The following is a 23,260-nucleotide window of genomic DNA, read 5'->3' as shown; positions in this document are numbered from 1 at the left end:
CTATCCCCTTCTACATCAAACATACTTGTGTTGTTTCCGGTAGAGATAAACAAGGAGAAGCTAGTTAATTGAAGGCATACAAACGTTTATCATATGACTGTAGTCTTCATTGCAAGGCTCATGATACAGTGGTGGCTCCCATAAACCTAAAGGGTGGCTCTCACTGGCATAGTGAACTTTTACTACTACAACTACTATTTAGCATTTCTATAGCGCTACAAGGCGTACGCAGCGCTTCACAAACATAGAAGAAAGACAGTCCCTACTCAAAGAGCTTACAATCTAATAGACAAAAAATAAAGTAAGCAAATCAAATCAATTAATGTGTACAGGAAGGAGGAGAGGAAGGTAGGTGGAGGCAAGAGGAAAGAGGAGGGGAGGGTAGGTGGAGGCGAGTGGTTACAAGTGGTTACGAGTCAAAAGCAATGTTAAAGAGGTGGGCTTTCAGTCTAGATTTAAAGGTGGCCAAGGATGGGGCAAGATGTAGGGGCTCAGGAAGTTTATTCCAGGCGTAGGGTGCAGCGAGACAGAAGGCGCGAAGTCTGGAGTTGGCAGTAGTGGAGAAGTATTTTGGAATGATGGGGATCACACAAGGAAAACAAATAACAGAGATCTGTCTGTGGGAGGGTGGAGATCTGGAGCCTCATTTGCTCAAGGTCTAAATAAAGCAGGGCCTGGGTATTGGGATCCAGTTGAAGGCCTCACCCAGTGCTCGAGATTCAAAGTGCATGTACCTGTGTTACCAGGGTTTATCTCGGAAATGGAAGCCAGGAAGCGGGCAGGGTCTGGGACAAGAGAACAGCACAAGCAACCTTTAATTGATCTCCCCCTTTGCATTGCTCTCCCTGGTTCAAGAGATTATCAAACCCTCCACTATCCCAGTTACAAAAATGTGATCTGCAGGGCAATCTACATTTCAGGATTCTCTTACCTCTGTACCAAATGGTGGAATTCCCTCCTGAAATTCATCAGGTGGGAACCTAATTGTTTGATATTCTGGAAATACCTTAAAGCTTCTCTGTTTAAGTAATTTCCCATGGATGATCATAATTAATTTAACCCCCTAATTGTACAATTATTCAATTTCTCAGTTCCATTCTAATTGTTATTATACATGGATGATTATAAATTGTTACCTTTCGCGACTAGCATTTGTTTCCATATTATTTATTTATTTATAGCATTTATACCCCGCTCTTTCCCGCCCGATAGCAGGCTCAGTGCGGCCTACAAGGTATGGTACAAAGTATCACAGAGATAACCCAGTTGTATAAAGTAGGACAACAGGAAGAGATGTGGGGGAGAGGATTAGGTTATGAGTAGTGTTAGTGGTGTGTATTAGGTTCGAGAATTAAGTTGGGTTGTTCGGGTAGGCTTGTTTGAAGAGGTAAGCCTTCAGCAGCCTTCGGAAGGGAAGGTGTTCATTAGTTGCTCGGATGTGTCGAGGTATTGCGCCCAAAGCTGGCTGCCCATAACGGAGAAGCTGGATGCGCAGCAGGCTCCGCACCCGAGGCCTCCGCAACCGGTAAGATGAAGCTCGAGATACGCTCGAGAAGACCCGGACCCGTTCCCGGCTGGAAGATCGATCAAGTCGGTCACGCAGCCCGGAGACCCGCCACGGAGGACCCCGCGGATTTTGTTACTAGTACTTAATGTAAACTATCTCGCATCACTTTTTGTACTGTTAATCACATTGAACCTGATCTGTTGGGATAATGTGGGATATAAATGAAATAAATAAATAAATATAATTTCAGTTTTTGGTTCCAGTGCCTTTATACCTGGCTGCAGCAGATAACAGTAATGGGACTGGGCCTTGGATTAGCTCCTCATCGCCAGGCTCTTCCTGAATTCATAGCCCAGCTTCCTTGTTCCTGTTGGCACTGCTCAGATCAGAGCTTAGAAAGAGCAGCCAAAGCCTGGGAGTCAGAGGAGGTACAGCAGCAGGGCAGCCAGCAGGTTGATCCAAACGGGGCCCAGGCCAAGCCTCACGGGATCAAAAGAGGAATGCAGGCTTATTCATTTTTATTTTATATATTCAGCTGACACTTTTTCATTGAGCATCTGACATCTTTGTGTCCTTTCAAGGGCTGAGTAGACTACGGGCATTCTGACCCTTTGACTGATCCCTTTTGGTGAAATGTAATCATATCTGATATTGGGAGAGAGAAGGTGACTGTAAAACCTTTTGTAAGAAACATTGGGGGGGGGGGGGGGAGGAAGGCTGGTGGCTCAAGATTGGGGAGAAGAGAGAAGAAAGTTGAGAGAGAGAGAGAGAGAGAGAGAGAGAGAGAGAGAGAGAGAGAGCAAGGGCAGTAGAATATAATTTTGATTGAAAGGGCCAGACAAAAAATTCTCTGATTCTTGGTTCTTCTCCTAGCAATTGTTGCCAATTCTGTATTGGGCAAAATATTAGTCAGGTTGTGACCCCAGTGGTCCAGCCCATTTGCTGAAAGAGAGAGTGGGCCACCAGGTTGTGGAATGAAAGAAAGAGACAGACTGATAGAACGAGGATGGGCGAAAATGAAAGATAGACTGATGGGGATACATCATTGGAATTCAGGGGCTAGGTGAATCTTCAGTTGTGAGCTCCCCCTCACCCCCCCCCCCCCCCCACCACCACCACCAACCTCAGATCCCTACAAACTCCCATCCCTAAGATTTTTACAATTAAACTAAATAATTTTGATCTCCCCTAAACCCCCCCGTTCCAGAATAATGTGGGTAAATGGGCTATTTGAAAACTGCCCATCCTCCCTGCTGGTAAACGTACCCCCTGTTGTTTCTTTGTGGTTGTGTGGCTGTCATTCTATATTATTTTACTTTGACTTCAGATGCTCTTTGACATCCCCAGAAGCAGCCACCTTGGGTGGGTGACTGCCTGGCCTGTCTAGTGGTTAAGCTGGCCCTGTTGGCATGTACTGGTTTGCAGGGTCGTGACAGCACACAGAAAGATTTTTGCAGCATCTCTTTCAGCTCATATTGGCTCCAAAGTGGCCCCTGCTTAAAAATTTGTGAAGACTACTACCATATGAGGAAGACCAATAAAACCACTAAGCCTAACTTCTAATAACATTGCAGTGTTTAAAAAAAAACAAAACCTAAAAAACAAAAAAATAAAGCAATTTATTTATTGGGATTTATTATCCGCCTTTATGAAGAGCTTCACCCAAGTAGAAATGGCACCTTCAGGAGTTTAAGGGGTGTTTAAAAAATGCTAACCAGGGGCTACTAAGGTCCTCATTTCATTCCTTTAATTGTTTATTTTTTTGTTTTGTTTTTGTTTTTTTTGTGAATATTGAAAATATTCATAAGTTGGGAAATTTGACCATAATGGTAGTGCATATGGATTTGGGATCCACGTCCAAATGTGGGCACCCAGAATTGGTGACCTTTATAGAATCCAGGGGAACCTGTATAACGCAGGAGGGCATCATTTTAATGTAGAAAAATGAAAACATTTTACATTTTATTAGAAATCTCCAAACTATACGGCAAAGTTATACAAGCTCACAAACACTTCTACAATAAAGTCTAATGATCAAAAAATACAAGCTACCAACCAGAAACATTATTTGACTTGAAGGAAGCTGATCAAGGCCCGGAACCTTCAGCTTTGAGAACTTGTATGGTCCACACTTGACAGTTTTAAGAGAATGTTGCATAGTTTTATGAGCCTGCAGAGTTTAAATAGTAGTGTGGTGTGAGAGAATACTGAGAACAATCAGCTGAGTGTAGATTGAACAAAATGACAATTATCTTAATGGGACTTGATATACTGCCTTTCAGTGGTTTTTGCAACTTTATTCAAAGTGGTTGTGTATTATATACAGGTACTTATTTTGTACCTGGGGCAATAGAGGGTTAAGTGACTTGCCCAGAGTCACAAGGAGCTGCAGTGGGACTTAAACCCATTTCCCCAGAATGAAAGTCTACTGCACTAATCACTAGGCTACTCCTCTAGCACATAAGCTCATAAGCATAAGCACATAAGCACAGCCATAATGGGAAAAGACCAAGGCTCCATCAAGCCCAGCATCCTGTCTCCGACAGCGGCCAATCCAGGCTTCAAGAACCCGGCAACCCCCCCCCCCCCCAAAAAAAAAAAAAAAAAAAATTAATAATGTTCAATGGACTTTTCCCTCAGGAATCTGTCCAAACCCCCTTTAAATTCCGTAAGGCCAGCTGCTGTCACTACATTCTCCAGCAACGAGTTCCAGAGTCTAACTACACGCCGAGTAAAGAAAAACTGTCTCCTATTTGTTTTAAATCTACCATATTCTAGCTTCATCTTGTGTCCCCTGGTTTTGTTGTTGTTTGAAAGTGTAAACAAAAGCTTCACATCTGTCCGCACTACTCCGCTCATTATCTTGTAGACTTCTATCATATCACCCCTCAGCTGCCTTTTCTCCAAGCTGAAGAGCCCTAACCTTCTCAGCCTTTTCTCATAGGGAAGTCGTTCCATTCCCTTTATCATTTTCGTCGCCCTTCTCTGCACCTTTTCTAATTCCTTTATATCTTTTTTGAGATGCGGCGACCAGAATTGGACACAATACTCGAGGTGTGGTCGCACCATGGAGCGATATAACGGCATTATAACATCCTCGTGTTTGTTTTCCATCCCTTTCCTAATAATACTCAACATTCTACTCCAGGGTTTTCTCTATACTGTAGTATAAAGTTGAGAACCATTTTTGATCACTTCAGTATCTAGAAAGGGAACCCTTTCCTTGCTGAAATTCATGGTAAAATGTAAATGAGAATCTTGGCTCAAGTGTTTATGAAGTCTAAAACAAATGGCTCTGTTCAATTATTTTATATGGCTACATGCATCATATATGTCAGGGCTTCATTTGTCCAAAAAGCTTGAATCAGTCAATCAAATTGATCAGTTTTGGCTAAAACTCATCTTGAGCTACTACTGAAAAAGGTGTGAGGAAAAGAAAAATTCCAGCACACAGTCTTACCGTACATAAGCCGTACAGCAGCCAGGCTTATATTTGGAAAAACGCATTTTGAAAGTACCAAACCCCTTCGAGAAAAACTACATTGGCTCCCAATCAAAGAACATAGTACTTTCAAAATCTGCACCCTAGTTCATAAAATTAGCTACGGTGATGCCCCGGGCTACATGGCAGACCTCATAGACCTGCCAACCAGAAATACAACAAGATCAACACGAACATACCTAAATCTTCACTATCCAAGCAGCAAAGGCCTCAAATACAAATCAACATATGCATCCAGCTTTTCCTACTTAAGCGCACAACCATGGAACGCTTTGCCAAAAATAGTAAAAACAACGTACGACCACCTAAATTTCCGGAAAGAACTAAAAACAAACCTGTTCAGGAAGGCATATCCCACCGATCCAGCGTAAAAGACTGAGTACCTGCAACACAACAAAACCAAAGATTGTAATGGACACGCCCAACTTCCCCCTTCCTCCCTAAATTCCCCAATATATCAACTATACACGAACCCTATTCTAACATAATAACACTTTGTATTTGTTCATACCGGAAATGGCGAACGCCATTACGGTACTATGTAAGCCTCATTGAGCCTGCAAATAGGTGGGAAAATGTGGGATACAAATGTAACAAATAAAAATAAAATAAAAGATCAGACTCGAGCCTTTTGTGACCATGTCAAGAGTATTCTTTGACTCTTCCTTGACCATTTGAAATCTGTGTTTGCTCATTCTTCATTGTTCTTCTGATCTAATTTGTAAACTATAGCTCAGGAATCCTGCTTTTTGAAGAATCTGCTGTTTTACTGTTGTCTGTAACTACCAGCGACTGTCTTTGATCCTTTTTGACCAGGGGAAGCACTGTGTATATCCCTGGCTTGTGTTTGATTATACACCTGATGCAGCCAAGTTTGGTGAAACGTGGCCACGTCGGGTCCTTTTGAATAAAGACCGTTTGGGTCCTTTTGGATACGATTCTTCTCGACTCTGTCTGCTTTGTTTCTGCACTTTCTTTTTGCTGCAGACTTTTCACACCTCTTCTTTGTGTTTTGGGGGTGTAGACAGGGCAGGAGTTATCCCCAGTCATTCCTGCCCATTCTGGCTCTGCTCTCCAAATGGCTGCCATGACCTCTAGTGGCAATCTTGTGAAACTGCCGCGAGAGGACACAGCAGCCATTTTGAGAGAAGAGATGACATATCATTAGACCACCAGGGATTCTAAAACAGTTGGGGGGGGGGGGGGGGGGCTATTCTTTGGAATAACATTACACAAAAAATGAATGCAAGTAATGCAGTTATGACCATGCATAGTAATTTATATGATTTATAGAGTGCCCCGAATAAATGCTTTTGAGACAAAAGTTTAGCAGGAATGTACATGCGGCAAAATGAAAATTGCCGCATGTACATTTTGGGTCTGAGACCTTACCGCCAGCCATTGACCTAGCGGTAAAGACTCACGCGGTAACCAGGCGGTAGTGACCTACGCGCATCAAATGCCACTTGGCGCACATCCATTACTTGCGTTTGAAAATAAAAAATATTTTTGTATGTGCGCCAAAAATGAAATTACCGCAAGAGCCATGCGGTAGTCAGGCGGTAACTCGATTTTAGCGTGCGTAAACGCTTATGCGGCTTAGTTAAAGGGCCCCCAAATCTGTACATTTTGGATGATAAGCTCCTTAGGAATTAGCCTCTCTATGGAGATATGACATCAGCTGTCACTCCAAATGTGGTGCAAAGCCAGCCATTGTCAAAGCACTGTGGTTTTTAGTTTTGGCTTTCATTAGCTGAGGTGCATGTGTGCGGAGGCTATTTTGCTTGGAGGTAAAATATGGTCTTTTCATTATTTAAATTATTATATATATTCTGTATTGGAAACTATTTGGGTGATTCTTAAGAATTTCCAGGTTCTGTTGGGTATGAAAAAAATGCAGTGTTTTAATCAAACTTGTGGTGTGCAGAAGCTGGCTTCTATGAGAAAGGAACGTGCAGTGATTGCTTTCATACAAGCACTGGTCAGCTTATAGAGTCAGTAGGAAAGTGTTATTACAATGAAATGAAGTTTATAAATTAGAAAATAATTTGAGAAATGTATTGTTCTTGATTGTAATTTTTCAGGGCATATAGTCCAATCTTCATATTCAGTAACATCGATGTGCTTTTTTAAAATACTGGGTTGTGCATCAGGCTGGTATAATGTCCGCAGTATAGACTTCTCTATTTTAGTAAGGCTCTCTATCATGCTTGTCCTTAATTAGTTTTATAAGTAAATACAAAATGGGAAACATCTCAGTGCTACTTTTTCTTGTTGCTTGTGTACACTAGCTGGTAATCATGATTTGTTTTTTATGCTTTCTTATTAAGTTCCTGTCTCAGAATTTATTTAACTATATCTGCATTGCCTTGGGAATCTAAACGTGTCAGACTTACTTGTTGAGAAGGCCATGTTAAAATGCCTCTCCCAGTTGTCAGCTTGTGGTTGCAGTTCCTGGGACTGGAGGGTAATAATCTCCTATGAGTTTACAGACAACTGCCGACTGCAAGCTCTGACAATCCCCAATGGGCATCATTGGTTCCCATTCATAAAACCAATCTTTAGTTTGGGGTTTTGGTTTTGGCTTCGGCCAAAACCAGGTGATAAGTTTCAGCTGCAGTATCAGTTTCAGCCAAAGGTATTTAGACAGTTTCGGTAGCAGCTTTGATTTTGGCCAAAAATTGAAACAAAGCAGTTCCAGTCGGCCTCTAGCTAGGACCTCCCGCGGCAGTCTCAGTAGCCATTTCAACAGAGCAGTGGCGCTAGACAGGAATGAGTGGGGGTTTGTTCCTGCCCCCGAAAGGGCCACTAGACCACCAGGGCTTCTTCAGGTAGGCCCAGAGAGAGCCTACGGGGTCTGGCAGGATAGGAGGGGTGGAGAGTTATTGTGGGGGAAGAGGCAGAGAGTGATCACCGGGGAGGGGGGGGGGGGAGGTTCGACTTCAGCCAAAAATGCACTAGCATTTTCGGCCAAAACCAGAGTATGGGCCAGTTTCGGTGCCAAATCTGTAATTGAAACCGAAATTTGGTTGACCTCTATTGAAAACGGTAATTTTCCCCCTGTCTTGACTACCTCTCATCAAAGTTCTTTAAAAGGGCCCTTGACAAAATTGGTGTCATATTAATTTCAGAAGGGTGGTGGTCAGGACCCCAACCCCTGCCAGCAAAGGTAGGTGACGACTTCGGCGGTGGGGGAGGTTTGGCGGCGGGAGGGGGGGTCGAGAGGGTCGTCGGCAGGGGGGGGGGGGGTCAAAGTTGGTTGTGGTGGCGGCGGCGGGGGGGGTGTCGGCAATGGCGGCAGGGAGGTCGGTGGTGCCAGGGGGGGGGGGGCTAAAATGTGCCCCCTCACCTCGGGCTCTGGACCCCCCTCACGCCAAAGTCTGGCTATGCCCCTGGTGTAGCCCCCAAATTCTATAATACTGTGCAGGTTATCAATAGAAAGCAAACAAAATAAAACATGGAAAATAAAATGATACCTTTTTTATTGGACATAATACATTTCTTGATTAGCTTTCGAAGGTTGCCCTTCTTCGTCAGATCGGATATAAGCAAATGTGATAGCAAATAGTATATATAAGAGAAACATCAAAGCATTACTTTGACAGTCTGACAGAGTGGGAGGGTGGGGGTATGCATGGGGACATCAAAGCATTTCATAGATTTTCTAACAGGATGGGTGTTGGTAGGTGAGAGGAGGGTAATATATATACATGCTTCCCAGATGTGAGTCAGCATACAGAAGTCTCAAATTAGTTCTCCAAATGTTTTCTCAAAGTAATAAGTTTTCTCAAAAGAGGTTTAAATTTGGAATGAGATTGTTCCTGTCTAATATTAGGAGGCAGACTGTTCCAAAGTTGAGGGGCAGTGAAATAAAATGCAGAGTGCCTGGTAGTTTCGTAGTGAGCCAAACGGAGCAAAAGTATAGCCATAGGGTGTGGCTATAGAGATCAACGGATTGGATTGGAGTGTAAGGTATCACGTGAGCAGAAAGATAAGATGGGGAGCCCTGATGATAGGCTATTTTAAAAATCTATTTTAAAATGTGTATTTTAAAATGCAACCTGATGTGAATAGGCAGTCAGTGTAAATGAGATAAAAGCGGAGAAACCTGATGTGACTGACAAGCTTTACAGAAGAAGCAAACTACTGTATTCTGTAGTGTCTGTAAACATTTAAGCTGAGATTGTGATAAAGCTGTATAAACAGAATTACAGTAGTCAACATGAGACGTAACAAAAGCATATATAAGAGTATGAAGAACTGAGAAATCAAGGACATTCCAAAGTGAGTGAATACAACAGAGAGTGCAGAAGCCAAATTAAAGGACTGTAGAGATCTGGTTCTGAAAGGAAAGATTGGAATTAGGGCTGCTCACCAATTAAAATTTTCAATCGCACAATTAATTGTGATTAAATTTCTTAATTACGCGATTGAGTGCGTGATCCAAGTGTAAAAGAGTTGAAATAAATATAGCATGTACACATAGAGGGGCATAATCGAACGTCGCCGGCGATCTATTTTGGCGGCGGCGCAACAGCTGGCCGGAAGCGTATTTTCAAAAAAGATGGCCGGCCATCTTTTTTTTTTTTTTTCGATAATACGGTTTAGCCCGGCCAAATGCCAGAGTTCGCCGGGTTTGAGATAGCTGGTTTTGTTTTTCAGCGATAATGGAAAAAATGCCAGCCATCTCAAACCCGGCGAAATCCAAGGCATTTGGTCATGGGAGGAGCCAGCATTTGTAGTGCACTGGTCCCCCTCACATGCCAGGACACCAACCGGGCACCCTAGGGGGCACTTCTAAAAATGTTTAAAAAATACACAAATAGCTCCCAGGTGCATAGCTCCCTTACCTTGTGTGCTGAGCCCCTCCAAACCCACTCCCCACAACTCTACACCATTACCATAGCCCTTATGGGTGAAGGGGGGCACCTACATGTGGGTACAGTGGGTTTTGGGGGGGGGGTTGGAGGGCTCAACACTTAGCAGCACAAGTGTAACAGGTAGGGGGGGGGGGGATGGACCTGGGTCTGCCTGCCTGAAGTGCACTGCACCCATTAAAAACTGCTCCAGGGACTTGCATACTGCTGTCAGGGAGCTGGGTATGACATTTGAGGCTGGCATACAGGCTGGCAAAAAAAAGTTTTAGTTTTTTAGTATGGGAGGGATTGGTGACCACTGGGGGAGTACGGGGAGGTCACCCCTCATTCCCTCCAGTGGTCGTCTGGTGAGTTGGGGCACCTTTTTGAGGCTTGGTCATGAAAGTAAAAGGACCAAGTAAACCCGGCGAAATACTGATTAATGCCAATTTTTTTTCCATTATCCGTGAAAGCTGGCCATCTGGTAGCCACACCCATGCCTGCCCATGTCCTGCCTTCGCTACACCGCTGACACGCCCCCTTGAACTTTCGCCGGCATAGTAACGGAAAGCGGCGATGGTGTCAAAAAAGCCGCTTTCCATTTTATCGATTTCACCGCTTTTGAGAGATCGCCGGCCATCTCCCGATTTATGGCGGAAAATGGCCGGCGATCTCTTTCGATAATAAGCCTGATAGTTGTTTACATTTTTTATTGACCCTAAACATTCAACCAATAACTTTGATTCCAGTTTCCTTAAAAGAACAGAGAGGTATGGTAGCTGTGTTAGTCCACTGTGTTAGTCCATTTTCAAAGATAATCAATAGAAATAAAACAAAATAAAACATGAAAAAGAAAATAAGATGATACCTTTTTTATTGGACATAACTTAATACATTTCTTGATTAGCTTTCGAAGGTTGCCCTTCTTCGTCAGATCGGAAATAAGCAAATCTTGGTAGATGACAGTATATATAAGTGAAACATCAAAGCTTACAAGTGAGACATCAAAGCATTTCAGTGATAATCTAACAGGATGGGGGTGGAGGTGTCTAGGTGAGACAGGGGGATATGCATGGGGACAGGAGAGTGACAAACAAAACAGTACAATTTACAATTTTTAGATTGTAAGCTCTGTCGAGCAGGGACTGTCTCTTCATGTTCAAGTGTACAGCGCTGCGTACATCTAGTAGCACTATAGAAATGATAAGTAGTAGTAGTACACTGAGATAACAAAAAGAAGTAACTGGAGTTACTGAGATGTTGAAAAGACGAAGTGGCAATTGAGGCTGTGAGAGTTTGCCGGTGATCCAACATGCTGTTGTCTTATTTGTAGTAAGCACTAGATTGTGTGATGAAAGCCAGTGAGCAACTGCAGAGAGTCATTATTGTAAAGGACCAATCTTTGGCTGTGATGGACAGGTAGGGTAATAAAGAAGGATATCATCTGCATAAATCAGCACTCTAATTCCTACATCTTGAATTATTATGGCCAAAGGGATAAGAAAAATGTTTAATAATAGAAGAGATAAAATGCATCCCTGAGACACACAACTAGTAGTGGAATATTGTGATGAAAAAGAAGTATTAATTTTGACTGTGAATGAATGATCGTGCAGAAAAGAAGAGAACAATTTTAAGACTTTATCATGAATACCAATATCAGAAAGATGAGCTAGAAGCAGGGAGTAATCACTAAGATCAAAATCTGAAGAAAGATCCAAGGAAACAAGGAGAATTATCTGATTTCTATCCAAAAAGGAGTGAAGGTCACTCAATAGACTAGTTACAACCGTCTCTGTACTATGACAAGGTTGAAATCCTGCCTGAAAGGGGTGAAGAATAAATTTATGTTCAACATAGACAACTGTGGAAAAAAATACTTTTCAGTTAGCTTCGATAAGAAACATAAGTTGAAATAGGACGATAACTTGAAGAGCTGGAAGGACGGTAACTTGAAGGGCTGGATGTGTCTAATGAACACTTTTTGAGTATTGGTCTCATTGTGGTTTGCTTCAATAAAGTTGGGACCTCACCTGTGTCGAGACTATGTAATGTTAAAATTAAGGCCAAAGGTAGGAGGCCATCATGTCTAGAAAGTTTGAACCAAGAGTAGAGAAGAGAGTCAAGAGCACACGTGGTGATGTGCAGAGAAGTCAACAAAGTGGAAAGCACTGTGAGAGTTGGAATTGAGAAATTATTCCAGGAGGAGTTAATGAAGAATGAGGAGCTGACATATCTGAGGTGGTGGTTTGTGAAGTCTTAGCAGCCACCTCTTGGAAATTGGGGAGTAGGTAATAAGTTGAAGAGTAGGACCTATATAGAGAAGAAATTTTATCCCAAAAAGAAATTTCTCAGAGTGTCAGGAAAAGGGGCCAAGGGGATAGTAAGAGGCGAGTGACATGTAAGATTTTGGACAATACTGAAAAGTTTTCTGCTTGAGTTAGTTAAAGTGTTAATCGTGTGACTATAATAATCTTTCGTTATAATATCAATTATAGGCCTTGATCAGGACTAAGGGTGCAGCTGTTCTCTGTTTCCGCTGTAAATGTTCCTCTCGCCTTAAGTGTTGCTTGAAAAGTCGTAGTCCCTTGTGATACCAAAGGGTGTTTGCTGGGTAAAGAGTGTTTAGGAGGGAGAAGAGGGGAAAATGCATTAAAATGAATGCCTAATGTGTCATTCCATATTGATACCTGTTCATTTAAGAGAAGTAGAGCAAAATCAGTGGGGAAAAAGAACAAAGTGGGGGACAATCCAGAGGGGTTAAAGTATGTAATCATCTGGTAAAATAGTTATGATCAGTGTTGTTGGTTGATGGACATGTAGAGAGTGAAGGAAAAAATGAAGAAATAAATGATCAGAACAACAGACAATATGGGAGGAAAAAGTTTTTAACCAAAAGGTATCAGAAATATAAGACATAACCAAATCAAGTGTATGCCCAGCTTTGTGTACCGTATTTTTCGGACTATAAGACGCACTTTTTTCCCCAAAAATTTGGGAGGAAAATGGGGGGTGCGTCTTATAGTCCGAAGGTAGTGAGTTTTGGATCGCCGTCCCCTACTTACGCGATGCCATGTTCCCTGGTGGTCTAGTGACGTCGGGGCAGGAAAGAGCCCCCTCTTTCCTGCCCATCGCACTGCTCTCCGTGCTCCTGACTGCTTCCTGACGGTCTCGGCCATTTTGAATCTCGCCGAGACCGTCAGGAAGCAGTCAGGAGCACGGAGAGCAGCGCGATGGGCAGGAAAGAGGGGGCTCTTTCCTGCCCCGACGTCACTAGACCACCAGGGAACATGGCATCGCGTAAGTAGGGGACGGCGATCCAAAACTCGGACAAGACGCACCGGAGCACCTAGGTTTTAGAGGAGGGAAAAAGGAAAAAAATTTTTTTCCTATTTCCCTCCTCTAAAACCTAGGTGCGTCTTATGGTCCGGAGCGTCTTATAGTCTGAAAAATACGGTATATGTGTGTTAATTATTGGTGAAGTCCAAGATCATTAATGAAAGTAAGAAAAGAGTAGTCATCAACATGGATATTAAAATCTCCAATGATAATCAAATTACTAAATTTGGTAGCCTTGTCAGCTAGGGATTGTTGTAAGGATAACCGTAGGTCAGCCATAAGCAATGGGGGACAGTAGAAAATTAAAAGATACAAAGGGGGCTGTAAAGCAATTTTGACCGCCAACATTTCAGTGTGATAAAAAGTATTCATTGCAGTAAACCGGGTGTTAAGTGCTTTTTGTGTTAGAGGACCTAGCAATGGCAGAGATTAGGTGTGAAAGTTATGCTACACTTGTTGAAACCTTCTGCTCAGTTTGCTGCTGTGGCTAAGAAAGCAAATAGAATGTTAGGTATTATTAGGAAAGGAATGGAAAACAAAATGAGGATGTTATAATGCCTTTGTATCGCTCCATGGTGCGACTGCACCTCGAATATAGTGTTCAATTCTGGTCGCCGCATCTCAAAAAAGATATAGTGGAATTAGAAAAGGTGCACAGAAGGGCGACGAAAATGATAAAGGGGATGGGACGACTTCCTTATGAGGAAAGGCTAAAGCGGCTAGGGCTCTTCAGCTTGGAGAAAAGGCGGCTGAGGGGAGATATGATAGAGGTCTATAAAATAATGAGTGGAGTTGAACGGGTGGATGTGAAGGTTCTTTTTACGCTTTCCAAAAATACTAGGACTAGGGGGCATGCGATGAACCTACAATGTAGTAAATTTAAAACAAATCAGAGAAAAGTTTTCTTCACTCAATGTGTAATTAAACTCTGGAATTCGTTGCCAGAGAATGTGGTAAAGGCGGTTAACTTAGCGGAGTTTAAAAAAGGTTTGGCTGGCTTCCTAAAGGAAACATCCATAGACCGTTATTAAATGAACTTAGGGAAAATCCACTATTTCTGGGATAAGCAGTATAAAATGTTTTGTACATTTTTGGGATCTTGCCGGGTATTTGTGACCTGGATTGGCCACTGTTGGAAACTGGATGCTGGGCTCGATGGACCTTTGGTCTTTCCCAGTATGGCAATACTTATGTACTGTGTGCTAACTGCCTAGTGCAGAGTTAATGCAGGACCAGTTACTACCTCCTATATAGTAAGTGCTTCTACATTAACCGGGAACAGGTACCATGTGCTAATCTAAATATTAATGGATGACCTGCAAAGAAAAATAGTGGGAATGCCCCAATCGGAGGCATGTTAAATTTGCAGCTACCTCATGGTAAAATCCCACATTACGCTGAGGTGACTGCAAAGTTTGATTCAGTTTAGTAGAAGGGCCCCTAAATGAAACAGCGGACACTATCAGAATAGAAATGCTAGAAAATCACTAGTATGTTATTATATAGTTTGTATGTTTATTTATTTATTTATACAAATTTATTATTCACCTTCCCAAATCCAAAAGGTTACGCCCAAGGAAATCCCATCTAGTTGTTCAGGGTAATGTAATGTGAGATTTGTATTCCTCCAACTCCCGATTAGGTTCAAAGCAGATAACGATCACTAGAAAGCGTACTGCAAAACAGAATCTACTATAATAAAACTCACCCTCAATGTTCTGAGGACACTGACGTCAGTGAAGCCAAGCCCTGACTTCCTTCAAAAAGGTTCGAAGGTTCGAGGTGGTGAAGCCACCAAAATCGCTCCGGGCCCCGCCCTCGAGGGCGGAGCAATGGCAGAACAACGAAGGGGTTGGCAGGGAGGGAGGCAGGGGGGGTGGGAAATCGCTCCGGGCCCCGCCCTCGCGTCAAACGTCATGACGTTGGGGGCGGGGCAATGGCAGAACAACAAAGGGGTTGGCCAGGGAGGGAGGGGGGGTGTTGGCGACGAAAACCTTGCTAGCGCCCGTTTCATTTGCTCTGAAACGGGCCTCTTTTACTAGTATAACATAAAATATAACAATGTTAAGAAAGAAACTTTTAAAACAAATATGTCTTCACATTTTTTTCAAAACAGAAAATAAAAAGACCCAGTTTTTAAGTCTCTAGGTAGAGAATTCCAAAACTGTACTGATCGATAAAACAGAGTGCAGTAAAAAAAAAAAAACTTTTATAATGAACACCTTGAAAACAGGGATAGTACATTAAACGAGAGCCACCTGCACGAGAAGTTCGAGTACTGTCTTCCTCTCTTTCACAGTTCTCAGCTGCAAGACAGTTTGCAAAGCAAAGACAGAGCCAGTAACATAACTTTACAAATAAACATAATGGTTATAATTGAAAGGGTAATGGTGTGAAACAGTATTGCAAGACTGCATAAGCAATGAAGAGGATACATTGTAAATTATATGGAACAGCACCATTAATGTGGAAACAATTAAGAATCGCCCTTAAACACAACCACAAGGACGACTTCTAAAAGCTGTTTACCCAGGTAAATGGTTTGTTAATTGTCCACTGCAGGTTCTACGGGAGCAGAAGTGTTCCTAGAGGCAGGGTTAGGGTGAGGCAGTGCCGTAGCGAGGGTGCCTGACACCCGGGGCGGGTCGCCGCTGAGCACCCCCCCCCCCCCCGGGTGCAGGGCACAGCGCCCCCCCTCCGGAGCGCACCGCCCCCTGAAACGCACCCTACCTTTCAGCGGGGGGCAGGCGGGAGGGCTGATCCGCCCCCGGTGCACGTCACTGGGAGCTGCGTCGGCTCTGCTGCTTCCCTGCTTTCTCTGCCCCGGAACAGGAAGTAACATGTTCTGGGGCAGAAAGAGCAGGGAATCAGCGAGCCGACACCTCCCCAGCGCGTGCACCCAGGGCGGACCGCCCCACCGCCCCCCCCTTCCTATGCCACTGGGGTGAGGATTATTTGAAAACAATTTTTTTTGAACAAGTAAAAGAAAAAATGATTAAATAAAGTTTCATTGGATAGGGTATGGAGGTTTTTGACCGATGATTATATGAAAGTCTGTTGAGACTATAATCTTATATCATAGATAAAAGTCTGCAGACACTTTCTGAGGTCTTTTCCTCCTTTTTTCAGAAATTTGAATATATCATTCTGTTAAGCACTATTTTCATTCAGTAAGGTTTTTTGGAGTTACACAATAACTAGACTAGTTATTATTATTATTATTAGCATTTGTAAAGGGCTACCAGACCCACGCAGCGCTGAACACCTGATACAGAGAGAGACAGTCCCTGCTCAAAAAAGCTTAGTTCTTGAATGAATTTTCCTGTATAATATTTTGTATTGGGAACTGAGTCAGTTAATTGTGTAAAGAGATTACCGGATGCATATTTGCATGACCCCCTCAAGAGGTTTGAAAGAAATGTGAGAGAGACAACCAGCGCTATGGCAGCCCAGAAGCTATCCAGCAGGAATTGATGAAAAGAATAAGGAGTTACCCAAAGGTAATGAATAGAGATAATGACATTACAAGAATTAGGAGATCTCCTCCAATAATTGGAAGCACTCAAAGCTGTTCTGAACCGGCCTGTACTACCTGGATACAGCTTGGGGCATAAACGAGATTATATCAAAGCTGCCATATGACATAAGAGAAAAATGATCATAGGTAGGTGCAAAGTACAAAGAGGACCACGAAGAGAGGTTTCGGTTTCCTCCCTTCACAGTCTTTGTGAAGTTCATCCAAGGTTCCTGAAGCAGTCAATTCAGGCTACTTTCACGACTGAAAGGCCAGTCAAGAAGTACGGCAGTACCAAGAAGCCTATAGCTGTACCTATGACTGATGTGTCACCCATTGTCTAATTCTCCTACTACAGAGAAAGTAGTAATCCCAACAGACAGTGTCCTACACATAAGAAACCTCATCCTCTCAAGAAATGTAGAGAGTTTAGGGAGAAACCACTGAGAGAACTTGAAGATTTGTTGAAAAAGTATCCAAGTATGTGGCCAAAGACTGTAAGGTAGCCATAAAATATACGGAGTACAATAGTTCACCCTGACAAGAGCAAGTCTATTCCTACAGGAACCCCAGCCTCAAAGTCAAGCCATGTCAGGGAAAAAGAGATAGAGCAAGCGTCACCACTAAACATTAACTACAAACTGTACACAGGGGTGCGGAGGAGGCCGCAGTGGGCAGTCATGCACCAAGATATGTGTAGCTAAGGTATATCCAAAAGAGCAACCAGAAAAGGCAGCAAAGTTGTATGTCATTATAGATGAGCAGAGTAACCAGTCCCTGGCAAGACAAAGTTATTTGACCTAATTGACATCCAATGAGCTCGCTACCTCTACCATATCAAGACCTGTATAGGGATGACAAAGAGAATAGAGAGAAGAGCAAGTGGATATGTGATAGAAGCGATGGATGGTAGCAATAATATCCATCTACTATACCAGATAACCAGGAAGAAATTTCCACACCAGAGGTTGCACAATACCATCATCATCTCCAGCCTATAGCAGAATATCTGCAGCCTTTGGACCCAAATGCCAAGATCTTACTCTTGGTGGGAAGAGATGCACCAACATTGATCAGAGTTTGTGGGTCACTTGCAGATCCACCCAGCACCCTATATGCCTACCAACTTGCCTTGGGATGAGTGATAGTAGATGACGTCTGCCTTAACAGACTGAAGAGACCAAGTGTAGATGTTTACAAAATGTGTGTCTTAGAAAATGGATGCACCATCTTGTTCAAGCCTTGTCATAATCATCTGCACATGAAAGAGGTTTACAACTGGGAAGAATCAGAACCCAGCTCAACCATCTGTCAGAATACCTCTTCACCAGATTTAAGAGAACACCTGGGGAGTTCAGTGTTTAAAGTCACCAAGGATTTTATTTATTTGTTTATTTTATTGCATTTGTATCCCACATTTTCCCACCTATTTGCGGGCTCAGTGTGGCTTACAATACATTGTAATGATGGAAGTACAATTTGTTACATCACAATTATGGTTACATTGTGAGGAGTTAAGTTAAAACAAGGTCCAGGTATCGTTAAGGGGAATGAAACAGTGGGGAAGAACGACTAACAATAGAAGAACAATGATGACAAATCAACATTTTCAGTAGAAGATAGAGAATTCTTGAAAATTCATAAGAGATTTGCATTCACTGCCTCCACTGGCTGCAAATCTATCTCGTGAATATTCATTGTGGATATACTGTAAACTTGACTGGCTGGGGTGTTTTCAGGACTAGGTTTGGGAACCATGGGTTAAGCCCCATTTTTTTAGCATGTTATAGTAAAAGGGCGCCTTAATTTGAATGTTTCAAGTTATGCAAGTATAATCAGCAGCAATTTCTAAATGGATGGTACTGCCGAATATATGAATAATACGAACCCGTTTGAATGATTAACAAGCCATATGTGCACTCTTGTAGTCTTCTTGAATCTGTACTTTATATTGCTTATAAATGGTATTTTATGTTTAAAATCATGTTTATTGACATCAAAATAAGAACAGGAACAATCAAATCATACAAAACTCAAGATGTCATCTTTTAAACAGCATACCACAATACAACCCAACCTCCCCAGCCCCTCTCCCAGCCCCTCTCCCAACCCATCCCATCCCCAGTGCCCTGAGCATCCAGAAATACAAATGGTATTTTATAAATTTGTTCTAAACCTAAATTTATTAGCATTAGTTGGAAAGCACATGGCAACATGCTCCAAGCTTGGTTGTTTTTAAGAAAGCACTTTAAGACATTTTTATACCAGCAGGCTTGTAAATTGATTTTTGTGTTTGCTTTAACTTGAGAGTTGAAGTGTAATACTCATATTCGGTTTTGAAATGAATGAAGATTAGTACGACTTAATCATCATGGTGATAATTATAATTATTATGGGCCTCTTTTATCAAACCACGCTAGCGGCTCCCAGTGTGGTAATGCCAACAAAGCCCATTCACTTTGAATGGGTTCTGTCAGGACTGCCACGCGGAAACCGCTAGCGCGACTTGATAAAGAGACCCTATGTTTGTTATGTCTTATCTTTTTAGTTTGTTTGTATTATTGACCTATGTATGTTTTTACTGTATGCCGCTGAGAGCATGTTAGATTGTGCGGGTTAGCAAGTAATGTAAAAAAAATACCTAAATAAGGGGTCCGTTTACTAAGGCATGCTGAAAAATGGCTTGCGATAATGTAGGCGTGGGTTTTGGGTGCGTGCGATCCATTTTTTAGCGTGCCTGTAAACAAAGGCCTTTTTTTTTTTTTTAACGAAAATGCACGTGCGGCAAAATCAAAATTGCCAAGCGTCCATTTTGGGTCTGAGACTTTACCGCCAGCCGTTGACCTACGTGAACCGAAAATAAAAAATATTTTTCAGGCACGTGCATTGGGCGTGCGCCAAAAATGAAATTACGGCACGAAACACGTGGTAGTCGGGCGGTAACTCCATTTTAGCGCGTGTAGACGCTTACGCGGCTTAGTAAAAGGGCCCCTAAATAAAACTAGGTAGATTGAGCCATTTCTCCATCCCAGTTCTGTATTGTCTTATTTCAGATGAAGTATTATCATTTCACCGTGTGTGTTTGGAATTTAGAGCAGTGGGAGGGCATATTGCTCACAGACTTGAGAACACACAGAGTGATAACAGGACTCTGCTGAAAATTTCTTTCAGGTTTTCCGCAGACCACAGCTGATGAGTTTTGCTTCTACTATGCAAGGAAAGACGGTGGTCTCTGCTTCCCAGATTTTCCAAGAAGACAAGTGCGGGGCCCGGCTTCCAATTATCTGGACCATATGGAGGAATATGACAAAGTGGAAGAGATCAACAGGTTCATAAAGATAAATGCTGTTTAATCTAGAAAAAACTGACAAATCATTTGTGGTTTTTGACAGTGAACCAAGACGCAGGCTGCACTTATGCTCTGCAGCTGTGCCTTCCAGATGTTTCCTTCTTCTGCTAGTGTGTATTTTTTTTTTTGAAAGTCACAGTATATTAAATGATTTTTTAATATTTAAATTGCTGTGCCGATGCTGTGGATCGTCTGTTGTGGTTTACTTCACGTTTCTGTCTTTAAATCTCTTTTAAACTTCTGGATCTTTTTTTTAAGTTAGTAGTTGATAGAATATTTGTTAAATTTATTAGGAGTTCTCTTACTAAACTGTGGTTAGCGCTAGCACGTGGTTACTACAGCTTGAAAAGAGATTACCATGGAATGCACTCAGGTGTCCTGCAGTAAATTCGTAATGTGTATGCACAAACCAAATGCTAATATTTTTAATTTTTCTGCGGGGAGGGGGCAGCGTCTGAGGGGGCAGAGAGTGGGAATTTCTGCACTAAGCAGTTAGCACAGCTACATTATCATGAACTGATTAGTGCAGAATTAGCGTGTAAGCCTTTACCACTTACAAAAATAGGTGTTGGTAAGTGCTCAGGTGCTAATTTTTTTAATGGCCGTACTCTGTTGACATATGGTATAACAGAGAGAGGGAGCAAAGCACAAACAAAAAGCCAAGAAACAAAACAAAAAGCACCAGGGAACTTAAAAAAAAAAGGGGGGAAGTCAAGTCTTTAATCATATACGTTGATGAAACAATACTTGAATGGATTCGACACGGTCCATGTTTTGGCGCACAGCGCCTGCGTCCGGGGTCTATATTAAACATAAAAACAATAATTTAATAACATTTTTAAAAAAATACTCACATATACATTCAGTTGTAATAGGAACCGTAAACATTGAAGCAGTGGCGTAGCTAGGGTAGTTGACACCCGGGGCCGGTCATTTTTTTAACACCCCCCCCCCCCCCCCCAAATCCAGTACTAGGCATACCGAGAATACAAAACACTCAGGACCTATAGAGCAATTCTACCATACCATAAACAGTAATTTGTACGAGTCACACAAGGAAAAGGAAAGCATCTTAAACACTACAGTGAGCACTAGAACATCAATTCACCTATTGTAAAACGAAAACAGACAGATTAGTACAGATCATCAATCCTGCACAGTCAATGCCAACTGAAAGCCATGTCTTTTTCACAAACACAGATACATCCTAATCCACTATAGAATAAGTAATCATAAACTTTCTATTTAGACAAAAATTAAACTGAACCCCCGATGCCAGACTCTGCATACAATGCAACACCACAGAAACAGAAAATGTCCCCTAGTACTGTGCAAAATATAAAGACAGCAGATGTAAATTTGAAAAAAACTAACAAATACCAATCACCACTTTACAAATTAACAAATAGAAATAAAACAAATATAGAAAGTAAAATAATACCATTTTATTGGACTAATACATTTGGCTTCCAGAGGCCAAAATCTCCTTCCTCAGGTCAATACAGTATAGTACTGTTACAGTATCCTATCCTGACCTGAGGAAGGGGGTTTTCTTCTCTGAAAGTTAAGTCGAAATGTATTAAAATTAGTCCAATAAAAAGATTACCTTATTTACATGTTCTATTTATGTTTAAATCTTTTTTATTGACGTATTAAATAAAGTATCAATACGCAGTGTTCAACAAGTGCTCTTCCTAATACAACAGAGAACCATCAATCTGTCCACATACGTCAAAACATTTTCCTGCTTTTTATCCCCGAGTAACCCCCCACCCCCCACCCTCCCCTTCTCTTACCTAAATATTCAAATCTATCTGCTAGCAGAAAGAGTACATACAAATAACATTGTAAGATGACAATCTAAAGATCCAATCCTTCCAGTATTGCATAAAGTGTATTATGTTCTTCTCTTATTTGTCCCCTGTTCCTAGTCTTCCCCCCCCTCTCTCAACCTAAACCCTACTCCCCCCTCCCATCCCTCCCTTTACCCGCCCCTCCCGTAACATGTATAGGCCTGATGACAAGTGTAGCTATAATGTGAACTCTAATAATCAGTTTAAGATTCGACTTCTTGCTAACGGTTGCAGTGTGTCCCAGAAATTCGCCCATGTCCTCTGAAATCTCAGTCCTTCTCTAGAGGACAAATCCAGCATTCCGCACCTCTCCAGCTTTAAGAGTTCTATCATTTGTATTCTCCAGGTTCTTAGAGCAGGAGCTCTAGTGTCTCGCCAGTGTAATAAGATGACTCTCTTTCCCATCAGTATTGCTCTCTGCAGGAAGGACCGAAATCCAGGCAGTGTTGGCTTAATACATTTATATTCGCCAAACAAAAGCATTGGCTGTCTCTGTACTGTGCGTCCCCAGTATCTCTTGATTTCGCCCAGAATTTGAGTCCACAGTTGCAGTGTATGTGGGCAAAACCAAAACATATGGCCGAGCGTAGCCCGGGTCTGTCTACACCAAGGGCATGCATCCGAGTCACTGTACCCAGCCTTACATGCTCGTGTTGGCGGAATATATAATCGTAGGGCGAACTTATATTGCATCTCCAAGTACTTAGTAAAGAAAGAAGTTTTCCACATGGAGGATACAAATTTGCTCAATGTCTCTCCAGAAACCTCAATCAGTAACTCCTCCGTCCAGCGTTGAGCTCTACTTTTAAAGTCTATGTCTTCCGTGGAATCCTGCAGAGCTCTGTGATGGTATTTGAGTGGTACCGGCACCTGTGCCCCCAGTGTCATGTCCGAGCTCAGCATGTCCTGTACGTCTTCACTTAAGTTAGACCAGCCCAATGTTACTATGTAATGCTGCACCTGCAGGTAGGGAAAGCGATCTATCTCCCTTAAGTTAAATTCCTGACACAGGTCTGCAAAAGTGTGAGTTTTACCCTCTTCGGACACCAATTGATATACATACTTTATTCCAAGTGCCCGCCAGCGGCTAAATGCCACGGACGATGTGCCCTCCGGAAAGTCCGGATTATGGAACAATGGCAGAAAAGGTGTCGCCCTCCAATCGAAATGGTGCCACCTGCAAAGCCATCGCCACGCTGCCCTCGCCGAGGCAACCAGGGGGTTCCTGACCAGATCTCTACTTAATCTCCCTCCGGGTGCATGCAATACCCAGCCCAGGTGTGCAGTAGGGGACATGGCCAGCTCTGTTGGAGTTGCTGAAAAATCTTGGCTCTCCACCA

The 23,260-nt window shown here is 42.5% G+C and overlaps 1 protein-coding gene across 5 annotated transcripts in view; it reads left to right on the top strand.

Moving 5' to 3' along the window:
- The window catches only part of HHIP (hedgehog interacting protein), a 334,884-nt gene that overhangs the window by 49,134 nt on the left and 262,490 nt on the right, over positions 1-23,260 (top strand). For all 5 annotated transcript variants that reach the window (XM_030191684.1, XM_030191688.1, XM_030191687.1 and 2 more), the window contains exon 3: positions 19,890-20,046. In XM_030191684.1, the coding sequence (XP_030047544.1) occupies positions 19,890-20,046 (157 nt within the window). The remainder of the gene's footprint in view (positions 1-19,889; positions 20,047-23,260) is intronic.

The sequence above is a fragment of the Microcaecilia unicolor genome, chromosome 2, assembly GCF_901765095.1.
Source record: "Microcaecilia unicolor chromosome 2, aMicUni1.1, whole genome shotgun sequence".
Lineage (NCBI taxonomy): Eukaryota > Metazoa > Chordata > Amphibia > Gymnophiona > Siphonopidae > Microcaecilia > Microcaecilia unicolor.
Note: the sequence above shows the minus strand (reverse complement) of the source record. Positions and strands in the feature narration are given on the sequence as shown.